The following is a 25,824-nucleotide window of genomic DNA, read 5'->3' as shown; positions in this document are numbered from 1 at the left end:
CACACCGGGACACGACTGTCACATACACCCGAGCATCACAGGAACTGTGAGTCCAAACATTGTAACTCTAAAATCTGATGACGATTGAAACTTTTTTTTGTTTTCTGTTTTTTTGCTGCTTGAAGCACAGGAGGATCGTCTTCTTCTGCTCTGGTTAAGTTGTTGCATAGAGGTCGTCTAATAGCTCGTTATTGGCTGAAGCTCCCCCCAGCACACTTTTCTGCTTTGACCACTGGAGGCTCCCAGCAGCTTATGCGTCACTTCGTCTCTTAGCCGCTGATCATGGCGGAGCTACAGTTCCAGGCTGAAGTGGAGCCTCAACTTCTCAATGGGGATGACTTGAACGAGGAAAGAGAAGAAGCGGACGCCTCAGAATCGGTAAAGAAGAAAAGAAGAAAGAAGAAGAGGAGCAGGATCACAGCGCCAGGTAAGGAACACATTTTGCGGTTAGAGAATCCTTTTAAAGAAAATAGCGCAAAAAAAAAAAAAAAATCGTTCCCCTTACTGCTCGGTGTTGTGCAGAGCATTAAATGTGCTGGACGGGAGACTTTTTCAACCTGTCAGAGGGTATTCCTGTCCAGATGTCCCAACTCTGAGCGGCTGCTGCTGGAGCTGAGGGCGCTCATCTGGAAACGGGACAGACTCCGAAAATGAAATGTAACGTCAAAAATGGATTGGAAGCTGTCACTTGAAGATATGAGGGGAATAAATGTAACTTGCCCAGATTAAATATGTTTGATCCTATAATTCTCCACATAATCTGCATGAAATTATGTAATAGACCCACAGTTTTAGTGCAATAAGATGACATGCTGCCAGTTGCAGCATTACTGCTTCATCATGTGGGAAGCAGTAAAATCCCATAAGGTTAAGTTGCTGAAGCTGCCCTAAGTCAAGCGTGGTCCTCACAGCTCTGTCTATGAAGGGCTAAATGTCATAATGCTGCAAGCTACATATGCCCTTGAGGATACTGACTTCTCAAGGCAAGAAATTATTCACACATCCTGCCAAGTTCAGATCATGGTAGCTGCACTTTCTTGAATGGACCCTGACCACAGATAATTTACTCCCTCTGTGTGTGTATGTGTGTGTGTGTGTGTGTGTGTGTGTGTGTGCATGCCGCCGGCATACACGTGCATGTTCACCTGCACATGCATGCACGGCATTGTGTGACTTTGCAGCAGGGACAAACGAGGCTGAGGGGGATGGAGAAGCCGGAGGTGTTGGTGATGTGACAAAACAGTTGGAACAGCAAACGCTGGAGGACAAAGAAAGGGCCGAGGATGGAGAAGAAGGTATCTTCTTATTACAGCCGCCCACTATCAGCATCATTGTCTGCAGCGGTCATGCTGCTGGACTTCAAGTCCCAGAAAGTGTACTGTGAAATTCAGCTGATCATATCTGCAATGTGATATTTGATTTTCAGTAGCTCTCCGGGAATTGTGCCCAAACGCCTGTCGATATTTCTCACTTTGCAAACTGTATTGAAACTAATGATGCTTTCAACAGATGGGGACGAGGGAGAGAACTCAGCTGGAAAAAAGAAGAGGAAGAAGAAGAAGAAGAAAGGATGTAAGCTATTTTTTTTCCTGTAGCGCACCAAACTGCACCAAGAATTTAAATTCTTCACTTAGCAAGATGATTTTTTTTATTGTTTGTTCATTTACAAAGCACACACACACACATAAGATATTGAATAGATATGTATTATATGTCGATAGCATTGAAAGTTGGTTCAGTAAAAGCTTTGCGGTTGTGTTTGAGCATCGGCGTACATTTGAAAACAGACATCACTGCGTTGAAAGCGCTTTGGGACACCAGATGATTGCAAACAGAGCACAACAGCAGTTTGTCTCTTTTTTAAATCCATGTCATTAGTCGTCAGTTTTGCACAATGCACGATTGATCCTGCATGTGTCGGACAAAACTGCATGTTGTTCAGACGGGACGATATGAATGACTAATTCTCTTGCTCTACCTGAATGCCAGGCATTGTTCTCTTAAAGTGAAAATATCAATGTCAGGAGCACAAGGGCTCATAACTTGTTAACGTGTTTTCTTTCCCCTCTCCTGCTGCTTTTTCCTCTGCTCCTCCTCTTCTGTATCTGGGCCACAGTGAAGGGACAGACTGACCCTCCCTCAGTCCCTATTTGTGAGCTGTATCCCAACGGAGACTTTCCAAAGGGAGAGGAGTGTGAATATCCCCCATCAAAAGACGGGTGTGTGTGACCTCCACGTTGTTCCTTCCGTCTTCCGTTATGTGGCATTCCTACATTTAACTTAGGTCCCACTTTCCGCCTATCCATACAGGCTATAATATACTAATTGATCGTCTTTCCATTCTCTTTTTCTTTTTTTTTTGTATATTTTGCTGCAGTTAAAAATATCAGCACTGTTTTCACCTGTGCAGTGTTTTTTTCAGGGAGCATGTGTCATAGCCTCATTACAAACATTTGTATAATGAGAAAATAATGAGTGCCTCCTCTCCGTGGTGTTCCCCTGCACCCACCCCCAGGCGCAGCGCAGCGTGGCGGACCACCAGCGAGGAGAAGCGGGCCCTGGACAGGGCTAACGAGGAAATGTGGAATGATTTCAGGCAGGCGGCCGAGGCACACCGGCAGGTCCGTGCGTATGTCATGAGCTGGATCAAACCAGGGATGACCATGATAGAGATCTGGTGAGAAACGCTGAGATTTGTCTTTGAGAGTTATTGATATGGTCTGAGAAGATGAGGATGTGATTAAGACCTTGAAAGAAAGGGAGGATCTGCTCTCATCTGTTCCTCATTTTCTCCTCTGAATGTTTTACCTGGCTCCTCTCTAACATCTGCTGCCTCTTTGTGTTTCTTTCTGCTTCTGTCAGTGAGAAGCTGGAAGACTGCTCCAGGCGGCTCATCAAAGAAGATGGGCTAAAGGCGGGCCTGGCTTTCCCCACAGGCTGCTCCATCAACCACTGCGCAGCCCACTACACCCCAAACGCCGGAGACCCGACTGTGCTGCGCTACGACGACGTCTGCAAAATTGACTTTGGAACGCACATCAACGGTGAGAGCTCGCTAATAACTTTTTAAGTGCTTTTTCAAGTTACGGTCTCCCATTCCCCATTTGGCATGGTGGAATGATGATTGCCTTATGATTCTGGCCGCCTGGAATAAACTGTTCTCATAAGTTAATTAACGTCCTCTTTTTCTGGATGAATACATGCTGAATGTTTCTGCAAAAAAAAGTGTAAAAAATTGAAAATAATTAGCCGCTGCCGGCACTAACCAAACTGTTTGGTATTTTCAGGTCGAATAATAGACTGTGCCTTCACCGTCACTTTCAATCCAAAGTACGACCGACTGCTGGAGGCTGTGAGAGACGCAACCAACACTGGCATCAGGGTAATGCGGCCCGTCCTCTCATGCATTGTGCTTACACAATGACTTGTGAAAAGAAACGAGGTTTATCAAACCAGATCACAGTTTAGGTTATAATTCATATCTAGTCTGAAATGCAACTGTGATAATGGGTGACGATAACTCTGAAATAAATGATAAAAATGATTAAAAAAACCGTACAGTGGCGTATAATAATTCAGGGTGACATAAAATGTGCACACTGTTGAATTTCTGCCAACTGCAGGGGACAAACAGTTAATATCTGACAGAGATGGACCGATCCGATATTACGTATCGGTATCGGTCAGATACTGATGTAAATTACTGGATCGGATATCGGCGAGAAATAAAAAAATGTAATCCGATCCATTAAATATCCAAAAAGCACCTCACAAAACTTGCGACAGGCGTAACTCTGCTCATAACCGTAGCACGTTGGAGCAGTGCGCTCACGTGATAGAGCAGCTGTGTGTATTTGTAGCCTGGCTAGCAATCCGGCATTTCATCTCCGAGGAAGTTATCCCAGAGAGAAGTAAAGCAAGTGTGTAAGTTCATCTCTGAATGTTTATAAAGCGTTCCCATGTTAAGCTTTACAACCGATAGCGACTGCCTCTCTCTCTCCCTCTCCTGCTGCTACTTCAATCGTGAAACTGATCAATGATCAGCTGATCGGCTTTTCTGTCGGGAGTCCCTCTCTCTTCTTTGTTTTTGGCCCACTTTGCACCAGAAAGAGGAAACCAGCGGCTGAACAACAGCAGCACCTTTAAGCTTGATAAGCTGTTGTTAGAATTTATTTAATATTACTTTCTACACCAGGATCTTTTTCTACGTAGCTGACGGCTGGTAACTGTGCAGGGGCGGATCTAGCAAAGTTTAGCCAGGGGGGCCGATAGGGCATGAACAGGGAAAAGGGGGCACAAAGACATACTTTTCTTTCTTATTCTCATTTAAAATGTCTAGCTTTTAATAAATAATTATCTGAATCTTACACCCAAAGTTTTAATCTGATGTAAAATGTATAGAAGTCCATTACTGTATATAGTAACTGTTAAGTCTAATATACCCTAGTAAGCTATAGTACTTTTTCCTTTGGGAAAGTACCATCTGTGAATTCTGCAATTCTGTTGAAGAAAAATGTTGAATCTATTTAATTATTCTTGAAAAATAATTTATTTCTGTGCATTTTTTTTTCACACTGCATCAAATTTAAGTTGATTGCATCGATTAAGCATCATGAGGTGGAGGGTGGAGGGTGGGGGGTGGTTCCCTATTTTGGGGGGGGGAGTTTGCAACCCTATTAGTCAGGTTGCTTAATATTTCTGCTAAGTACTCTTTAAAATACCAGAATAGGGAGGATGGAGTAGGTTTAAGTTTATTAGATTGATCAGTGTTGCTGAACTATAAAATATTTTGGGTGCAGTGTATTTTTTACATACAGGTATAACAGAATAGCTTTAGTGTTGTTGTTTATTTAAACTTGACTATGAACTTATACAAAATGCAGCAAGATATTAAAAAAACAGTTTTATTGATTAAAAAACACACTATATCGGATTCATATCAGTATCGGCAGATATCCAAATTTATGATATCGGTATCGGACATAAAAAAGTGGTATCATGCCATCTCTAATATCTGATGTAATCTTACAGTGAGAAAGCATGAAAGCAATCAAGTGTAAAACAGATATGCATGGATATACAGCAACTGAACAGCGCACAACACAAAAAACCCATAATTTATATTTTTTATTAAACACGTGGCTTGAAAAACATGAGGTCTGACTTAAAAATGTGACCACTTTGGTACCTGATGTTACCTGATGATGCTCAGACTGGATATATTAAGGCTGTCAGTTTATGATTCACTTATTCAGAGTTAGTTCCCCCTCAAAAATCAGAAAAAAAAGAAGTGGCGTATGATTCTTACTCTCCAGACTGTCAGTGTGCGATGGATGGCGTGTTATTTACTGATGCTTGTGTGCAAACTCCGATCTGTCCCAGTTCGCCGGAATTGATGTGCGCCTGTGCGATGTTGGCGAGACCATTCAGGAGGTGATGGAGTCTTATGAAGTGGAGATAGATGGGAAAACATATCAAGGTAAAAAAAATGATGCCATGCTTCATCCTTTTTAATCATGAACAAGGCTTAGGGCTGCTTCCTGTTTATGAAACCCTCTCTGTGCCGCTCTCTTGACAGTGAAGCCGGTAAGGAATCTCAACGGCCACTCTATTGGACAGTACAGGATACACTCAGGGAAGACAGTCCCTATCGTAAAAGGTGGAGAAGCCACAAGGATGGAGGTTTGTACACCATTTACCACAGATTACACGTGGATTAGACTGTGGGGCCCAAATTTAAAAACCGCAGACCTCTTTTTTTTTCTTTTTTACTAAAGCGTTTGAAATTAAACCTTTTCCACCTGACTGACCTTGCGTGAATGCAAATGGACCGTTTTTAATTCTTAAGTGCAACTGGACGAACATGTGGCTGGTTAGGGTTACGACGGGGTGTGGAGAAATGTTCCAATTCGCCGCTTTAACAGCTTCTCGGTCACCCTCCTAAGCACCTTAATTACACTTTTTAATGGAATTAGCGGCCCCATCGAGTAGCAACACGTGTTAGAACACCAGCCACTCGTTTCTCTCCAAGAGAGCCAAATCGTGGGCATCAAGAGTTCATTAACGGGGCCAAGGAGAAAGACGGCTTCGCATTATGCAGGGAACTAAAGTGAGCCTGTGCCTGGCTGCACAGCTGTGGTGCATGGCTGTTATTTTTTTCTTGGACAGAAGTGAGCATTTTAATTGGCAAGTTGCTGCGTCAAGCCTTTCACCTGATGGTTCCAGGAGAGTTGGGGAGGGGTTGATGCTGATGTGGCAGCTTTGTGCATTGTATTTTTAGCTAAAGTGTGTTGGTGTAAAAGGGCAATTACCCTCTTTGTGATCAGAGAGTGGCAGCTGGGTGTGCCACGGGGACTGCTAGCACTTTGACTGATTATCGGTGCAGCGAGAAAGGGCGTCTCAGTGTTATCAGCTCGTACCACGGGGGACTCCGATAGCAGTCACGTGCCGATAGAGACGCAAAGTGCCAATGAGATTCGACCAATCAACAGCCGAAAAGAGCACTACCGCCCTTTAATAGACTCCACACGAATATGTCAGCGGCTGACAACTTGAGGTTTTTGTTAAATTTGCTCTCAGCCTCCCCTCCTCCCTCTAAAGTGTTTTTGTCCTATGAGTGCTCAATGACACCTGCCCTGCTGTAACAGTCTTTCATTTCTGCACTTTAAAGTCCTCGTCTCTTTTTGCTTTTTTTGCTGCTTCTCAGGAAGGTGAAGCTTATGCCATCGAGACATTTGGCAGCACTGGAAGAGGCGCGGTCCACGATGACATGGAGTGCTCGCATTACATGAAAAACTTCAACGTGGGACACGTGCCAATAAGGTTTCTGTTTTCACCTCATCGCCCCGTGCTTTACGTTTTTATATGCTGGCTTTCGTCAACCTTCAGTTTGTCACGTTTCTCTCACCTCTCTTTCCGTGTCGCCACCGACTCCGCAGACTTCCGAGGGCTAAACATCTGCTGAACGTGATCAACGAGAATTTTGGCACTCTGGCATTCTGCCGCCGCTGGCTGGACCGCCTGGGCGAGAGCAAGTACCTCATGGCACTGAAGAATCTGTGCGACCTTGGCATCATAGACCCGTACCCACCTCTCTGCGACATCAAGGGCAGCTACACCGCCCAGTATGAGCACACCATCCTACTCAGGCCCACATACAAAGAGGTGGTGAGCCGGGGCGACGACTACTAAGCATGCGCCAAAATCCACAGTGAACCAGGAGACGACAGACCTCTCAAGACTGACAGCAAATATGCAATATTTCTCTGACCTAAATTTCCAGTGCTTGAATATCTTTAGATAATTGTTTTAGCAAAAAAAAAAGACTCATGAAGTTAGCTTAGATAGTTTTGTTTCATTTTTTTCTCTCTCTCCAAAGGATCAAGCCAATAGTAAAAAGGGCATATCTTTAACTGATTCAGCGTTGTCATTTTAGCTTTTCTTTGATGTGCTGCTTTTAGGTAATATGCAAAAGAATCATGCAAAAAAAGGAGGTTTAGGTGCTCACACCTTGCCTGAACATGCTATGCTTTATTGCCTTGTTAAGCTCATGTGAGGAAAACAGAACTGCTATCAAATATTTATACTTCTACATTTCTTTGCTTGATTTTAATTTGAGGCAGTTTTATAAGAAATAAATTGTTATAAATCTTGCATCGTGTTCATGGAGCTCTCTGGCAGCTCTAGAGACATCACCGATCCACAGCGGTTTTACAGTTTATTAGGAAAACTACTCCAAAACCTAATGCAGGCTGTGCTGCAGTGCTGAAACCTCCGTCTTAAGAAAGAATTTGACCAAAAATAAACATTACAACAGTGAATGTTTATTGTTTCCACTTAGACTGCTCCCTCTTTTCTTAGCTAGTAAGCAAAACTGTCAAATGATGTCAAACTTTAACCACGTACATGTGTATTTCTCTCTTTTAACCAACGGAGGGCGGTACTCAAACATGGGTTAAATATCAGTCAGCCGCCTCTGCTGGTGAAGATGATGCAGTAAGGCACATCAGGCTGTTTATTCATAGCCTGGTGTTTCTGCATAATGTGACCGTGGAATGAAACCGATTTTTCCCAGAAGCATTAAGAATGAGCACACTGATGTTTAGTTTATGCAGTTTAGATGAAAAAGAACGGGCAGGACACAGAAACAGCGTTGCAAGCATCACGATGACGACAGAGCACATTCATTCACCCTAAAAAAAAAATAAAAAAATCACCACCTTGTCCTCTAAAAGAAAATTTCCAGCCCATTTCTCTTATTTTGGCAAAGTCTTTGAGACAAGGGCAGGGGTGGTGATGCTATGGCTGAGGAATGCATCATGTCCCCTCATACAGTTTGTCCTTTCTCCTTGGAGACAGCAGACCAGGCCTATTCTTAACCGGGGGCTGGCTCTAAAGTGGCTTGTGGACTCCGGATCTGATACACTGTGATGTCCATTAATACCCAGGCTTTTAATACATATTTATTTTGGGGCAGCAGGAGTCACAGGCCAAAAAGAGAAGCATATGTTCAGAGAGCATTTGCAACACCCAAACACGCACCGCCTCCTGCAGGGCTGACTTAAGAGAGGTCTTGTCAAGCGAATCCTCCTCATGTGGAAGCAGGTCTTCTGAAGAAGGTGAAATCCTTTCGTAGCGAGCCGGCTATAAGAGCAAACAAATCCCAAGTGTTTTAGCCTGTTGTATGCAGAGAGGGTGGAGAGGGTTTTGTTCTCATCAGTCAGCAGGGGGGCGAGTGGCCCAGAGTAAAGTGGAGCTGCTCAGATTTAAGCCGTCTGATTCCTTTAATATTTTTTCATCCTCTCCCTTCATCCCGGAGTTACTTGTTCTGACCTGCACAATCCCAGACTCACTACCAAGGACATCAAGCATATGTACTCTTCCACACACGCTCCCTGATGTTTACTCGTTCATGATTTATCGGCAATATCTGTGTGACGACAAGGATCATTCGGTCTGTGCCTTTGCGAAATTTCAAAGTAAACAGTCCTCCATAAAGTGGATACAGCAGGACGTGTTTTTTGGCTCATGAGCTCTGACAGCGAGGAAATCGAGCCAGGAAATAAAGTATAATTGAGTATTTAATATGCACTTCTTGCTGCTTTATAAATAATCTTGAAAGTTTTATGAGCTGAGGCACAGCATAACAGGAATACAATTCAGACAGCTTTGTGTGGATGAAGGTTTTTACGGCCTGCTTTGTTCTCTTTGATCCCGCAGTGACTGTAGTCTGGAAGGTATCTGCTCTCACATGCTTATTTTTATCACAGGTTCACAACCTCAGTCCTATAGCTTTTTTCCCCCTTTTGTTCTGAGACCATGGACCTTTTGACAAAAAAAAAAAAAAGAAATAGGCAGTGGTTTCGCTTTCATGTCCAAGTGAGGCCAGTCCCGCTGCCAGCTGCGTCCACTGCACTTCTCGGCGGTTCCCTACCAGCGGCCGCAGTGTTTTCTGAGGATGTGGAGGAGTTTGCGTCCGAGACTTGACTTCCAAGGTTTAACAAAGCTCTTGGTGTTAACAATAAGTCGACCTTTCTTCCAGTCTTCATGACCAGCCACCACATACTCAGATCCTACAGTGGAGAAGGGGAAAAAAAGCTGTAATGTATTTCAGATCTGCTGAGAATGCCACTACAGCACGGTGAAGAAAAAAGAGAAAAAAAAATGACTATGGAAATGTACATCATATAGCTATAACAAGTTAAATACTGTGCTTCCCTGGCTGGCTTAGCAGAAGCGATTATTGTGGAGTGTTAGACGTGAAATAGTCTCATAACAGAGAAGTGTGTCTAATCTTTTGGTTGTAAATGTCCAATTTAAATGAGTAATGCTAGGATGTTGGCACTCACTCAAAGCCTCTGTGAGAGGCGACAGGGATCTTTCACTCTGCACAAAGCCGGCACTCTTGTGCACTCAAGAGTCGACTAATTATACACTTCTGCATCGTGAGCAATAAAGTTTCTCATTGGAGCCGGCTGCAGCTGACCTGGGTTGAGGATGGGGCAGGTACAGCCGTGGGTGGTCCAGGACTCTGGGTAAAGGGTAACACTTCCCCTCTGGATCTTCATCTGAGGGTTCTGATACAACACCTTCTTGACCTTGACTTTCACCTCTGCGTGAGAGCCTTTGTCGTGGGCTGACATCACCTTTGCCACCAGTACTGCCGAGGCAAGAAAACAGCGATTTAGACCAAAAGAAGTAAACAAATAATAACCATGTGAGTTTAGAATAGTACTAATAAGGCTCTAATTAGAATTTTCTCATGTGTTTTTTGGTTCTGAAGGAACATTTTCTCACATTTATGAAAATGTGTTCTTTTTAAGGCATCTAAATTAAGATATGGGGTGGTACCTGTGGTCAGTCGGATGTGACATAATCATGAAATGCTTAACCTGCTAGCTCCCTAGACAAAGTCCACACGATGTCCAATTTTACTGATTTGCATGGTGTCTTGCGTCAAAGGTGAAGGTAATTATCTACTGAATTCCCCCCTGAGTCATCGGGTGTCATATGTCCTGCCTTCTGCACATTCTTTCCAGGCAGCAGCCTCACCTAACCCAAACTGATCACTTCAAGTCAGGAGAGCACGTCTCAGGCGGACTTTCTCCTGTTGTGTGCTCCCTGTGAGAAAGGACCTGATTATCTTGACACTGTCCACAGGTCATGTGCAAAAATGATTTAAAATATGAGAATACCCTGGCTTCAAGACCTCAAGCATTTCATTATAAATCATTTGAATTGGTAAGATTGAATCTCGCAGGTTTACAATAAGTTAAAAAAAAATTACCATAGTCAAACTCTGCAGCACAGAAGAGTTTAGGGTTGCCAAGGGTTACCTCTATGCATTCACATTTCTCTGGAAAATGAAAGTCAAACAAATAACAAGATTAATACACGTCATTTCACCGTGAAGTATAGATTGTTAAATGAAAGCAGCCTTATTTGCATCTATGTGGGCCGATGAGCACGCAGAGTGTTTGGCGTGATGTGACCTGTGACTCACCGGAGTGGTGCAGTGCAGAGAAAAGCTCCTCTACCCTAAAGAGTGCCGTCTCACTATATTTGCTGCTGTGTCCCATGTGGCCACTGGCTGTATAGAAGACCTCCACATCTGAGCTGTGCCGCAGAGGTAAAACCAGTCAGAGCCAGTTAATAACCCAGTATGCTCTCAAACTCCCCAGCATAAATCACCTTATCCTGATTTATTTCCATTAATACATATGGTCGAGTCTTGGCTCTTACCCAGAAATGCAGTCACCAGTGTAGGGGTCACAGTCCCCTACACAGTCACATGGACGGCAGCCGTATTCATTAAGCCCCCAGTATCCCGTCATGCAGCTGTCACAGTAGGGGCCTCCGACACCGGGCTTACAAGTGCACTCCCCGGTGTTAGGGTCGCAGAGAGTGCTGCCACCTGAGTGGACTGAGCCGACAGGGTGGCAAGAACAGGCTGTGCAGGAGAGAGTGACAGAACAAGAGGACTGCGTGTTAACATCTCTGTAGCAAACACTTGTGAACTTCCACATCAGCTGAAAGTCGAATGTATTTTATCATTCCACTCGTTACAAGCAACAAGTCGGAAGTATGTTATGTAGTCAGTGTTGCTTTGAGCAGATGCAGCAAAAACAAACAGTGAAGGACTCCCTCGGCTCGCTGTCTGAAGGCTCGTTGACATGACAGATCGTTTTTTTTTGTTTTTTTTTTCATTTCTAGTTTGTGTAAGAAAGAATGTTGCAGAATGCTTGGAAGGATGGAAGGGCAGCAATGGGAAAAAACATGGAGAAATTCCTCCACTGTTTGCAATTACAGCCACACTCTGAAACTTGGAATGCAACTTAAGCAAGAACGACAGAGATTCCTGTTAAGGAGCGGGCTGGAAGTCTGGTTAGTGTCTCATCAGTGACTTAGGAAGATGCTGGAGCAAAACCCCCTTATCAAGGAGATCAATGTGCTTTAATCCAGAGGGTAAAAAAGAAAAATCAAAACCCTCCAAATAGCAAATGCTGCAACTCTTAGTTGGACTTTTCAGCTGGCGTTGCTCCAAATAGAGTTTAGAGTTTTGGTTTAAGGCCAAAAAACAAAGACACACTGTGGGGTCTTACCTTTGCAGGAGTCAGGTGCCATTTTCGGTCTGCTGGGATCTCTGTAAAAGCCCTTCTTACAGCTCTGGCAGTGACGGCCCTCCGTGTTGTGGCGGCAGTCGTCACACACCCCGCCACTCCGTCGTCCCGTTGCGAGCCACAGCCCTCGACTGAAGTGACAGCTCCTGGCGTGGCCGTTACACTTGCACTCTTTGTTTAGACGAGTGTGGGAAAAGAAAAGAAACGTTCAAGTGTCATGCTTTAACCAGCTCACCTCTCAACTTTGAACCCCAGTGACACTCTTTAAGCAGTGCGTCAGCATCTAAAAGGTGTGCGTGTGATTTACGACGCTAAATTAATTTTCCCGATAAGCCAATGAGCCGCGTGTCCTACGCTGCATCTCACTCTCTCGCCCCATCACTCACTCTGACACTCGTGCGCTGTCCCTGTGATGCCGTTGGCGGCCTGCCAGGGTTGATCGTTGTAGAGAGGTGCGCAGCGCTCGCAGTGGTCGCCGGCCGTGTTATGTCTGCAGGCACACTTGCCGTGGACCTGCCGGACAAACGCACCAGACAGAGAGAATTTAACAGTTATTGAGCATTTTATTGTATCTGCATGCACTAAAGGACATCGCTTACAGATCAGTTATGACTTTATGTGTCATGTGACCAATTTGAAATTGTTAATTTAGCTGTTTATAGTTAATTATATACAATAATAGCCATTTTAAATAAATGTGTATTTTGGAGTCATTGTTCAGCCATTTTTTGAAATTGATGCTGCACATAAACAACCATGCACAATGTAATAAGCACCTAATGTACTTATAAACAGCCTCCTTCTTAAGTATTGCAACATAGTGGCATCTAAATGCACGCTGACAGTGTTTACACACTGTGCAATTGCCTGTGCAACATGTCTACACCTCTTAGGCTGTGTTGGAAATAAACTAGTGTTTCTATTCTCCACTTACAGTTAAGAGAATAACATGACTGAGACTATGGGCTGTTAAAGTATTAGGCCGAATACCATAATTAAGGTTTCCACCCCCTTAAATCCCTGTAATGGTAGGTAAAGCTGTGGCTTAATATTCAGTCTTCACTGCAGCCCTCCACTTCAGCAGCACATACCAGCACACAGCTGGGTAACGAGGGAGTGGTGGGAACAAAACCCCAAACCCAAACCACATCACAAACCTCGAGACAAACTGGGGGCATCAGCAGATTTCAACGTGACACAACATTTGAGTACATTCTCACAACGGGGCATTTTTGTTAGTGGGTTGTCAAGTACCTGCAAGCCGTTTCACAAACTCCAGCTCAATGAGTGCTCACCATGTTGCTGATGTTCTGTGTGCCGGAAAGGTAGGCACTGGCCGGTTCGCAGTGGTCGGCGTGTCCATTGCAAAGGCAGCTGCCTTTGACTATAAAATCGTAGATGGCGTAATGATCCGTGGGGAGGGCAGAGGCACCAGGATCCTTGGCCTGGCAGGGGCACGGCTGTTTCTGCAGCAAACGGACTCTCAGGTTGGTGACCATGAGCTGGTCCTGAGCAGCCGGGCCATAGGGATCCACTGAGCGCCAGGGCGACAAGGCTCGGTAGATCACCTGGAGGATGAAGGGCAGCACATGTGAAAACCTCCAAAAACCTCTCTAAAAAGTATTTAAAAAACAATCTTAGATGCACTGACGGATCACGACAAAACATAAATTAAGTTTCTTTTTTTTTAGGCCTGCCAAATAAAAAGCAGGCACCAGCCTGGATTTCCTTACACGCTTGTGCTATAGCTGCTGTTACAGCAATAAATGAGTAGCTTAAATGTAAACATCAGCGTATGGTTCTTCTTCTCCTTCGTTACACTTTGTTAAATGTTGATTGTTTAGACAAATAATCTCAGCCCGCCTCTGAATTCTAAGAACAGGGATGAAAACTGTGAGTCACACAGAGGAGAAGGAAGTTATCACAAACTCAAAACATTCACTTTTAATATCTATGGACCAAGTCTGTGTATAAAATACATTATATACTACAATATCCTCTCCAAATGGCATTCCCTGCATGCACATTAGCCCGTATAGATTATTTTTAAACATGTTGAGCCAACTGGAAGTGAATTATATATTTTTCTGGAAGCATACTTGAATTTTGTTACTTCACGATGTCACTTTTCCTTCAAAACCCACGCAGTCACCTGCTGTTTAAACCATCTGTTTGCAGGGGGCACGCTTGCAGAAACAATTTGAGGGAGTGGAACTAAAGGACAGCAACCAAACCAAGGGCTCGTACCGAGGCCCAGCATGAGACAATGAGAACCCTAGAGAACCTCAAGAATAGAAATATGAAGCTGAAAATGAGGGAGTGATTACATTGCTGAGGTTTGTACAAATCATGAGCATGAGAGAGACTTGTTGCTGTGTCAGAAGGGTTGTGCAACACTGTGGCACCACACACTTGGTAAATATACAGAATCTGATGTGCAATCTGAAAAGGCTGATTTATAAGGAGCACATTTTACTTCATCTCTTTACCGAAAACAAACAAAAAAAAACATGGTTGACTCTAAATATTCATTTCAACAATTAACATTTCAGGGCTTCTTCGAGTGTTAGCAGAAGAAGGGAAGCTAATTATAAAGGATGAGAAGCAGAGCTCACATACTGGCAACACACACATTTCAGGCAAATGCACTGCAATTATGAGATCAGCCGTATATTCATTCAGTTATCCAACCAGAACCTCCCAACATGTTCTTAGGCAAATTTAGAGCAAAACAAATCTTTAGTCCGTCCAGCGAGAGTCGATCTGTGAATGAACCATAGCTGGTCGTAAGGCAGCATATGGCTTGTGTGTGTAAAAAAAAAAAAGTGTCAAATGAACTCTGATATTGTAGCTGTGCATATCACAGCAGCTTGAGGCCTAGAAGGCACGGCCCATGAAGGGGAGATTAGTTTACAAAGCTTGGTCAACTGTTTGGTTGGTAGTTTGTGTGATAGCAGCTAATAAAGTGCCAATAAATAAACCACAAAGGTGAAGCAGTTGCTGTGAAGTGCTGGGGTGTCTGGCAGCACTGATGTGATCACTGTCAGATCTCAGAAATGACACTCCAGATCTGCCCTCCAGATCTCTGTCTGACCTACATCACTCTTCTCCGCTTTTCAAGGCTTATTTCAAATGATCCGATTTCAGATGATTTGTTTGTTTAGATAAGTAAATCCAAAAAATTCCATAAGCACATAACTCAGATTTCAGGACAACACTCACCTCTCCTCTGCTACAAGGATAAGCTCCTGAATACTTGGAGGTGCAAGTTGCCCCACCCTCGCCAACTGGTGACCCCTCCACCAGGCCAAACGTCTCGTCGCAGTTTCTGGCAAAATATCTGAGGGTCTTCCATGTGCGTCCACGGTCCTGGGAGCGCTCCAGCACCATGGCAGCAGGGCGCGGGGAGCGGAACACCAGGATCAAATGGGTGAAGAGGAACTCCGTCTCCAGATCCAGCTGGAGCGTCTCCTCCTTCACCCCCTCCGCAGATTGCCACCAGGTGTCAGGGTGGCGGAAAGAGGAGTCGCTCATGGCAGATGGAGGGTGCTCCTGGCTGGGGATGGCAGAGTTGCACCGGCTGCACGTTGCCGCCGAGCAAGACCCCCTGCTGCTGCGGGGGGCGGAGGTCTGTCTGTAGAAGCAGAAGGGCTCCGAGGAGTTGAAGCCGCACACCGACCGGGTGCTTAGCACTCTACCCAGGGCCAAGTTGCCCATGCGGGGGTTGCAGGCTCGTCCAGAGCAGCGGTGATCCACGGCTTGATCGTCGGTTTTAGACGTTACTGGGGAGAGAAAGTGTGTGTTTACTTTTGGGATATTAGTAATTGGAGATCCAGCTAGCATTTTCCTCCAGTTAAACGACTTTCTTAAATCACACTGAAAAGAAATACCAAGCAGGTTCATACTCACCGGCTAACAGAGGAGAGGATGCGCTCACCGGGAAAATGAGCAGCAGAGTCCACAGGCTCATCCTGACTGCGCTGTAAGTCTGCATGAGGTAAAATAAGGCAAGAAGGCGCATTCAAGTGCTTCATCTAAGGATGCCCATTTGCTAACAACATTCTCTTTCCCTGTTATAAAACTACTACAACAGACATTTAGAAGTGCTGAGTTTAATTCCGTCTTTTGTCGTGTTAAAATCCTCTGCAGGCTTAGCTTGGACTAGTTCATCCCAATCTTCGGCACGCATTATTCTTCAATTATTTCCACTCCACCCCTCAGGATTCAACTTTGCTGTGGAGAGTTTTCATTGACATTTGGGAATATGAAGAGATTAGCACCGCCCTCTTCTGGTCTTTTCCCAGACCACTCCCACTAAAATCTGAAAACAGCAAAAGTATTCCGGGAAGACCTTATGACGTAAACGCTTTAAAGATGATAGTTTTGGAAAAAATTATGAAGTGAGGTGATTATACTGAAATAACCAGGCTTCTATTTTTACTTCTAATAATCATCCAACACAGTTCTAATAAATCTTTACATTTCATTGATTTTCTTTTCTTTTTTTATTTATGTGCTCTATTTGTTTTCACTTTTAACTTTATAATATGAAGTTGGTTGCAATGATCCTCAGTGCAAACACATTAGCTTATCCTATAAAGAGAATACACAACAAGCAAAATGAGACAGAGGGCACCATGGCTGTAGCTAAAGGGAAGGGTATGAGGTGGCACTATAAACTGTAAATCGTAGAAGGGAGTAGTCATCATGACATCACTGACTGGTCTGTGTAGTCCAGTGTTGGGATAGTTAGCCCCCCCAAAAAGCAATGCATTACACATTCCTTTATTACTCCCTGGAGAAAATAAACTGTTACACTACTCGTCATTTTACTTTTCTGTGTCTCTGTCATGTCCTGAAATGCCTCATCGGTTCACAATATGAAACTCAGGCTAAAGTCCCTATCGTCATGAGCACATATAAACATATATAACACACACATATATATATATATATATATATATATATATATATATATATATATATATATATATAATGCTTCTTTTTAGAGTTTGGAAGCTGACAATATAAATCTGAAAAGACACTTTGAAGTGGCCGACTGTGATTCTGCTGTAGAAACATGTACAGGTGGAAACTGAGGTTTCAGTGCTGCAAGTCTGATTGTTCATCACTTCCTGGTGATGGTCTGGCTGCTGGGCTGGTATTGGCAGACACTCAATTTAATGTCAGTCTGGGTACTTTGCTAGCTTTGCGTTAACATGTCGTGTCTGTATAACACAATTGTTTCTGCAGTTTGCACTTTATCACTAGACTTTTGTCCTTTCATGCAATACAAAGAAAAGTAATGTTTGTATCTCCTTTCCTCAAAACCTGTAGCTGGAAACCATGTTTTGGTTCTTTTTATTTCTAATAAACAAATAAATAATCATCCGCTCTACACAACATCCGTGAATGTGCCTTCCTCCCTAAAGCAGGATTTAGAATTCCATTCAAAATCCACACAGGTGTTACATTCCTGCTACATATCAGCACTTATTTCTAACTGCAGCTCATTAACCACACTTTATCTGTCTGAAGTTGTCAGACAGGCAACAGCCCCAGACCTGAGGGGGTCACGCAATCCTTGACCCAAATAATTATCCGGTTGCATGCCTTTTTTTTCTTTAGCTTTTGTTGTTACTTGACCCCGAGAGTCAAAAGAGTCATTTCAAAGAAGAAGAAAAAAAATGTGACAAGCAGGCAGCAGATTTATCGTGCTCATTCGATACTGTGGAAAAGGTTTAAAGTTCAGATAGATAAAAGAAAATAAGAGTAAAAATGCCAGAGACATAGTGATGAGTGATGAAAGGAGGAACATGCTGTCAGGACTAATGTTTACACACAGTAAAATAAAGTAAAATAAATGCCTATCATATGACTCATCCTCTTACACGTGTGCTTGTATATGTTAAAGGAGAGCAAGTGGAGCGTCATGAGCAATCTCAGTCTCTTCCCTAAGGCATCCCGGCCCCGATGGATCAGGACATTCCTGGAATACTGTGACTCTCGTCACAGTGACAGCGTCTTTAAAGGGGACAGGGTTCATGTCTGTGTGTTTTTAGATTTACCACGGCTTATTTTAGTTGTCTCTACATGATCCACTGGAGCAAAGGGTGATGCACCTTGAGACGTTCTCTTTGCGCATTGCTTGCATGTTTTTCGATCTTAAAATCCCAGGAGTCACCATGAAAAATGCTGCAGGAAGGATGTCTAATCTTGGCCAGTCTGCGCTGTATTCCCCTGGCAGGATGAAAGCGAGGCACGTTGCAAGAGAATTCCTCTGCTCGCTTTAACTCCAGCTGTTTGTTGTTTTTCTTTGTTACACAACTTCCACTCGGCCATACCACTAAAGGGATACTTTGACATTGTTGGAAAATCACCTTATTGAGCTTTTTAGATCAAAAGGGCAAACACCATCTTCAAAATTTGATCTGGTTACCAGTTAGAGAAAATTGTTGAGTAAAAGCTGCCTAAAGCACATGATTAATTACGTAGCTTGTTGGTGTGGCAGACTGCTTTTCATGGGGTCATGTGTAGGAGTCCTTTTCCACCCAAAGGTTGCTCCCACAACCTTCTGAGATGCCGGGAAGTCCACTGAAGAAATAGCCGTGCACAAAAACCTCTGTAAAAAAAACCACAACTTGAACTTTTGTGACATATAACATGTTACTAAAGGAGCTTTAGAGTGTCTGGCAGTGTTTAAGTGTACGCCAAAGGCAAAGACAACTGTCTGATTTGTTGTTTGGTCCAGATAAATGCAGTTATAGATGTAAAAGGCCAGTCTGGGGAGTTAGTTCAGTAGCACATGAAATAATGCTTCCCATGTTAAATTACCTCCCTGCCTGCTGCAGTCTGGCGCTGGACCTCCAACAGCCAGCGCTGCTATGATCCTGTCATCTTTGGCCCAATAAGAAGACAGACACAGGGCTGCTGGCCAGCTTTATTTCCAGACTGTAAAAGGATATGGTTCCCTCCCCTCCCGTGCTTCCGTGTCACCTAGTACCTTCAGCCCACTGAACCATCTCAACCTTTGCAAGTAATCTGTCTACTCTCCTGTAAAAGCCAGACAAAAAGCCAGACATGCTCCAGGCAAGCAGGGAAGGTGCCCTGCCCGCAGGGTAAGCATTAAACAGATGGCTCTGAACACCCACTGTCACTGCTTTTCCTGCCAATGCATTTTTATGACGTTTATCACTACTATCTGTCTGCTCGATCCTAGCCATAACATCGCTCCCACCCACATTTCATCAGGCAGTGTAATCTGCAGTGCCAGCTCTAAAATGCAACTCTTCTTGTGATGTAACTCATTTGGAATTTAATGCTGTTAGTGATTCATATCATATAGTAACAATAGCAATAGCCCAACACATATTATTTTCTGCTCAAACTCTTCTAGGAATTTATATTGTGTACCAATGAGCTTATGACACATTAGGAAAAAATTAGCAGATAGCTGAGTGCAAGCTCGATGTAAAGACAAGAGTGGACACAGAAAGAGGGAAGCTGTGGAACTTTCACCTTCATGTAAGCCGAGCAGCCGGACGTGTCCCATTTTTTATTTTAAGTGTTTTGAGAGGGGAAGAGTCCCAGAGAGATACACTGTAAAATGTAATATTGTGTTTAATTAAAAATATTAAATAGGCTGAACTCAATTTTTATCAATTTGTTATTAGAACTCAATTTAAATAAGTTACCAGTACTTTTTATGCAAAAATGCTGATAAACTCCATTTATTTGAGTTGTCTTAACTTAGAATAACTAAGTAAGCTGGAAGTTTTGCTTCTCAGTGCGGAAGGATGAAAGATGTGTTTTGAAAATGCCACGTGACTACCGTCCTCCTCCCTCTCGGATCAGTCCGCATGTTCACGGTGCATTTTTTATGGAATATGTTGAGCAAACCTGGAGAAGCATCAGCTCAAGATATTATTGTTGTCATTGCTGTGGATCTTTACCTGATACACTGACTTGGTGAGTAAATGTTTACTCTTATTCAAACTGATTTTGTGGCTTCTCTTAGTTTAGCACCAGGTTTAAAATCTTGCTAGCTAGTTAGTGTTAGCCTAGCGTTGCTGCTGCCGCTGGGCTCATGTTACTTAAAAATTAACACCACAGCCTTAAAAACCTTACATAAAACTATGTGGTGAAATTTTCTGTTGATTGTTTGAAATAAATAAGTGAGATAAGAGCCCAGACAAAATTCTTCGGGAGGTGCAGCCGTTAGGGGTGGGGTAGGTGTGGGACGTGGGGGGTGGATAACAGAGCTCTCCGAAAACGTGGAAGCACTTTTGCAAATATGTGATATTTTGATAAATTAAGTAGATATTTGAGCATTACATAGCTACATTGTCGCCTGAAAATATCTTAAAAGGTTATTTTGTGACCCAGAAAGGGTAGTCTGGGGAAAAGGAGGATGGCATTTGTCGCAGCGGTTGTCAGAGCCTGTGCTTACTTGTAAGCGCGGCAGTGGCGGAGGAGCGCCGCTGAAAAACTTATTACTTTTTCTGGGTCACAAAATAAACTTTTAAGATATTTTCAGGCGAGAATGTAGCTGTGTAAATTTCAAATATCTGCTCGATTTATCAAGACATCACATATTTGCAAAAATGCTCCGACGTTTTCGGAGACGTCTATTTTTTTTTCATGCTTTGTGGCAGCTTTAGAACATCTGTGGCATCTATTAATGTCAAATCTAGCCTTTATTTAACAACATAAGCAAACTCTATGTTACAATGATTGCACAGCCATTAAGGATCAAATCAGTTTCTGAAAAATGTTCTGTTTTTTCTCCCTCTGCTTGCTTCTTACTGTCTTTGAGGCTCGGGACCAGCACTCCTGTTGTTGGACAGAAAGACATCAACTCAGTGGTAAGTATTTTGGTTTTCCAATATATTAGCAACTGTCAGTGACATTTATATTAATCAGGCTGAACTTTAATCATACTTTAGATCAGCCTGTTTTACTTATTGTTTTGTTTGTGCTTTGGTTTGGGGAAGTTGTTTCTTTACTGATCTTTTCCTGTCTTCTGTTATTAGACTTGTGATATGACTGCACTATGCTGTTGCTGGTGACTCCAGTTAATTCTACAAGACATGCTGTGTAAGTAAACAAACAACAACAACAGTTTGGTCTGCATTTCTTGAAAGATCACATCCCCCAAACTTAGTTTAGAGGGTCTACACTGTATATAGTGAAGTCTGCAAGTTTTCTAACAGCAAAATCTGTTTTGTGCCCAAAATCATTTTGCACATCATTAGAATGAAAGTTATTGGCCATGTTTGCATAGCCCTTTTTTAAAATGATGCTTTCATGACATTATTGTGTGTTGGGTGGTGGTCAGGGCTATGCAGACTGACAATTTGGGACATTGAATGTCACCTCTCCGGTGGGGAGGGAGCCTGAAATTGTCTAAATTGGAGTCTGTTCTATACCAAATGCAGAAAAAAATGTTTTAAGAAAGCAATTAAGTTCATGTTCCAAAAAATATGATTGTTTGCTTGCAGGACAACAGGAGAGATGAGTCCTCCGTCACAGATGGTGTGGTCAGTGAAGATGGTCGCCTGCAGGTTCAAGCTCATTGCATTTCCAACCCACATCCACTGCCACTGTACTTAAGGGAAGTTAAAGACTTTCTTCTGCACCTACATTTGGATCACCTCGATCCATGACAGTCATTCAGGCAGTAATGTCTGGACTGGAAACAAGCCATCCTTAAAATAATACAACATTCCAGCTCATGTGTTGGAATGGAAAACAAATGTGTTGTTTAAATTAGAGACTGCACTTGTGACAGAACAATAAATATTTTATTTTGATTATATAAGTAATGTAAGTACAAAACAAACTGTGGTAGACCTAAACTTATTTTCAGAATAATTACATCTGAGACTTTGTTTCATTGTAAAATTATAACAGTGATGGCAATATAATTGTTTGTTGTTCAGCAGAACAGTGTCCAGTATGTTGGCTGTTATACTTTGTTGTGTTTGAAAATAAAAGTTGGGCTCATTTTAACATCATTACAAAAATTGTTGTTAATTATTTTTAATCATATTCAGGTTACCACAAATTGTTTTTTCATTTAGTTGAACTTAACATGTTTGTCAGTAGGTAAACAATTAGTATTGTACAGTCAGAAATATCAAGTTATTGTTAATACTGCAGATTTGCAATGTATAAGTTGTCCTAACAGTCATCTTAAGTAAGCTTTACTTAGTTTTTTTGAGGCAACGAGTTTCCATAATTTTTTTGAGTTCTGGGAACTAACACGGCTGTACAGTGTACTCAAAATGAGTAAGTTGCCCTAACTTGGTCATCTTACGTAAACTTGATCCAATTTTTTTGAGTTCTGGGAACAAATGAGCTTGTACAGAGTACTCAAAGTAAATAAGTTGTCCTAACTTAGTCATTTTTAGCTAAGCTTTACTCAATTTTTTTGAGGCAACGAGTTTCCATAATTTTTTTGAGTTCTGGGAACTAATTAGATTTTACAGTGTAAAGTGTACCGATGTCATGTCATCCGCTCCATGACATGAACAGTGGTGAGAATAAAAACGGAAAAAAGAAACTACAGCAGGTGGGAAGCTGTAAAACGTTTTAACTTTGCAGAAATAGCAGGTGTGAGTTCCTCGTTTTGTCTTGTTGAAACGAGATAGCCGAGGAAGGAAACGTTAGAGAGAAAAGACTTTGCAGATGATGCGATTAGTTGGGTATATAAGCGGGATGTTTCGGCTGAACGGACCTGTCACAGTCTCATGATTCAATATTTTAAAGGTTTTCAAAGGGAACAATAACAGTGGGAAGCAACCAAGTATAAAGCGCAGCTTCATTTTAACTTTCACTCAAATTGTTTGTTGCCATCACGTGTATGCTCACTGATTCTGCTGATGGGCAGTGCTTGCATGCTTTTGCTCAAAACTAATTGTGTATTTACATTTCATTGACTTTTTTAGGTCTCAAATCATTTATGCGAGACAAAAAAAGTTTAGTTTTTTTTTTTTTTTGCTAAAATATCTGTTTTCACTTTTCCTTTTATAATATGAATATGACACTGGTTGCAGTGATCTTCAGTACAAACATTTATACTCTACATTAACTTATTGCAAACTAATATCAAAGAGAGTGCATAGTAAGTGAAGTAAGAGAGAGGGCACCATGGCTGTGGCTAAAGGTAGGGGCATGGGGAGCACCAAAAACTGTATATAAAAGATGGATGTAGCCATTGTGACATCACTCATTTGACAGTGAACAATGTTTGGCTAGTTAGTCAAAAAAAAGGAATGCATTACACATTCCTTTATTACTCCCCGGAGGAAGTAAACTGTTAAACTACTCATCACTTAACTTTTCTGTTATTCTGTAACATCCTGAAATGCATCATCATCAGTTAGCAATATAAACTAAGGCTAAAGTTCCACATAATGTCACAAATCCCTATTGTAACAAGCAAATACATACGATGCTTCTTTTAGAGTTTGAACGCAAAGCTGAAAACCAGGTCAAAGAGACTGTGAAGCGGTCGCCACTTCCTCTTAAATTCTGCTATAGAAACGCGCAGGTACAAATTAAGGTCACAATGCTAAAAGCCCGATTGTTCATTACTTCCTTTGTTGCCAGTTGAATATCACGGTCGGGTTGCTGGACTGCTGTCGGTGAGCACTCAGCTTTAACATCTTTAACGGCTAGCTTTGTGTTAGCATGCCATCTTTGTCGATCCTTGCAATGAGCTGATGTTGTATTAGCAGCACAACACAACATCAGTTAATTTTGCATTTAGCATTTTTGCTATTGCTACTTTTTGAACCTAGAATCAAAAATGTGGGGTGAATCTTTCTGAGGAAAACCACTTGGTTATTAGCTACCTGGCTCTAAAGCATACTCTGCTTTATTGGCATTTTTTACTGTAATAGGGTAAAAAGTTACATATAAGATGCGGCGAATGAGACAGTAAACCAATTAGAGGAGCATTTACTCAGTTCCCACTGCAAGTGAGGTTAAGACCATTTGTCCGATATAATTGAAAAAGCCCTTTTGCAACTAGAGAAGTCGATAACTACTGCCCACATTTAAGGCTCTTCCTCATCTGCCTTACTTTCCAGATAAGAAGGCTACATCCATCTTTTCTTCCGTCTCAAAACTGTGTCATATTAGTGTAATTAAGAGTGGAAATTATGGGTGGGACACAGGGGAGCAGATCCCAGTGTTGTCTTTGCCAGTGTGCTATTACAAATATAGCAACATAATATTCAATAATATGATCATTCACATTGAATGCTTTTGTGCTAATTACAGACACAAAGCAATACCCTTCCAGTCCATGTACAACCAAAGGCATTTTTTCCATTATATATAGTCTATATGAAGGGCTGAGGTCACACTGCTTTCCCATAATTCATAAATCATGTGATGATTTATGAATTATGGGATGTCAGACAGCAAACTAATGACCTTAGCCAGGTGTCCATCACTGCTATTTCAGGCTAAAACTTTAGAAACAGCGGATAATTTGTATATAATTGCACCACTAATATCGTCTTGTTTATTTACTACTTTAAACAAAATTCACTGATAAGAAATGTGCAAGTTCAAAAAGTTGTTTGCGAATGCGACTTCTCATGTTCCTGATGAAGACCCACCCTTTAAACCTGCCGTAGGGTTTTGGGTGGATTTCTGTCGCTCCCAGTTGAGACCAGTTGAGACTGGATGATAATCTGGGAAAAGGCTGGGGAAGATCTGGGGATTGGAGCCTGTGTTATGAGAAGAATGTCTGCTACCTCACAAGCGTGACCCTGTGGTACATACAGTACAGACATGTAATGTAACACATTGCCTCACTGTCAGACAGGTCAGGACAAGAATGAATACATCAGAGAGCAGCCCGACAGCAAGCCCTGTTTATAATTAAAATCCTTTAGTAAACTTTACTGAAGTTAATTATTCTCATCGTTTTTCTGCTCCACATGCTCACAGTTGTGGAAGAACTCGTATTAGGTAAAAAGAGCAACACCAACATTTTATGTTAGAGTACACCACAACCAGAAGTCCTGAAAAATTTTTTACATTATGACAAGTAAGAATGGTGTAAAAGAGTCCAAATTGTGCTGTTAGACATTTGTGCCCAACCTGAGAGGTCATACTCTGTTAGCAAGTTACAGTGAGTGGCCATGCCGTTTTTCTTTCATTTCACAAATTTAAAAAAAAAATCACACCAATGAAAAAGATTGCATTACTGACATAACTAATACAACCAGGGTTTATTATCATCACTATCATTTGTTTTTATTTTGTCTCAGATGTATGGGTTTGCTTGTTTAAATTGAGTTTTTATTGTGTAAAGTCTTCAGCTTCCCTTTAATTTTCTATCACTTGGGAAGTTAGCTTTATTAATTTGTTGTTATTATTTATTTATTTGTTGTTGTTGTTGTTTTTAAATATGGGTTGTCTTTGTCAGATGGACGTACAGTACAATAGGACGTTCAGAAAAATAACACTCACACAGATATCTCACTATGGGATGTGCTGGTTGTCTTAAAAATGTTAATATTTCCTGGTCCTAAAACTGAGATATAGATTTATGGTGTTTATGAATATTTATGAATAGAATCATAGAAACCAGTCACGTTTTGACTGCATGCAACAATTTCTTTTTTCTTTTTTTTACAAGAAAGAAATTGTTTGTTAAGGTATAACATGTGAAATTCAAGGAGAT

The 25,824-nt window shown here is 42.1% G+C and overlaps 2 protein-coding genes across 3 annotated transcripts; one reads left to right on the top strand and one right to left on the bottom strand.

Annotated features, from left to right (window-relative positions):
- Window positions 1-243: 243 nt before the first annotated feature.
- LOC100701086 (methionine aminopeptidase 2) lies at window positions 244-7,820 on the top strand. Its single transcript, XM_005450940.4, has 11 exons — window positions 244-427; window positions 1,182-1,295; window positions 1,510-1,572; window positions 2,117-2,219; window positions 2,516-2,677; window positions 2,863-3,044; window positions 3,288-3,382; window positions 5,383-5,479; window positions 5,579-5,682; window positions 6,707-6,822; window positions 6,939-7,820. Exons 1-11 carry the CDS (start codon window positions 283-285, stop codon window positions 7,189-7,191), a joined length of 1,434 nt encoding a protein of 477 aa, XP_005450997.1. The 5' UTR covers window positions 244-282; the 3' UTR covers window positions 7,192-7,820.
- Window positions 7,651-18,663, bottom strand: LOC100704335 (netrin-4). 2 transcript variants are annotated; one of them, XM_025908907.1, is made up of 11 exons: window positions 18,611-18,663; window positions 16,029-16,107; window positions 15,342-15,901; window positions 13,415-13,687; window positions 12,506-12,632; window positions 12,102-12,290; window positions 11,242-11,449; window positions 11,003-11,115; window positions 10,787-10,855; window positions 9,986-10,159; window positions 7,651-9,572 (listed from the first exon to the last, which is right to left on the bottom strand). In XM_025908907.1, the coding sequence occupies exons 2-11, from the start codon at window positions 16,087-16,089 to the stop codon at window positions 9,430-9,432; spliced, it is 1,917 nt and encodes a 638-aa protein (XP_025764692.1). In that variant the 5' UTR covers window positions 16,090-16,107; window positions 18,611-18,663; the 3' UTR covers window positions 7,651-9,429. The 2 variants fall into 2 exon arrangements, with proteins under 2 accessions (XP_025764692.1, XP_003444033.2); XM_003443985.5 differs by lacking the exon at window positions 18,611-18,663 and having other exon boundaries at window positions 16,029-16,397.
- Between the last annotated feature and the right edge of the window lie 7,161 nt (window positions 18,664-25,824).

Source organism: Oreochromis niloticus, linkage group LG7 (genome assembly GCF_001858045.2).
Source record: "Oreochromis niloticus isolate F11D_XX linkage group LG7, O_niloticus_UMD_NMBU, whole genome shotgun sequence".
In the NCBI taxonomy this organism is placed as follows: domain Eukaryota; kingdom Metazoa; phylum Chordata; class Actinopteri; order Cichliformes; family Cichlidae; genus Oreochromis; species Oreochromis niloticus.
The sequence above is the reverse complement of the archived record's forward strand: the minus strand, read 5'-3'. Positions and strand labels throughout refer to the sequence as shown.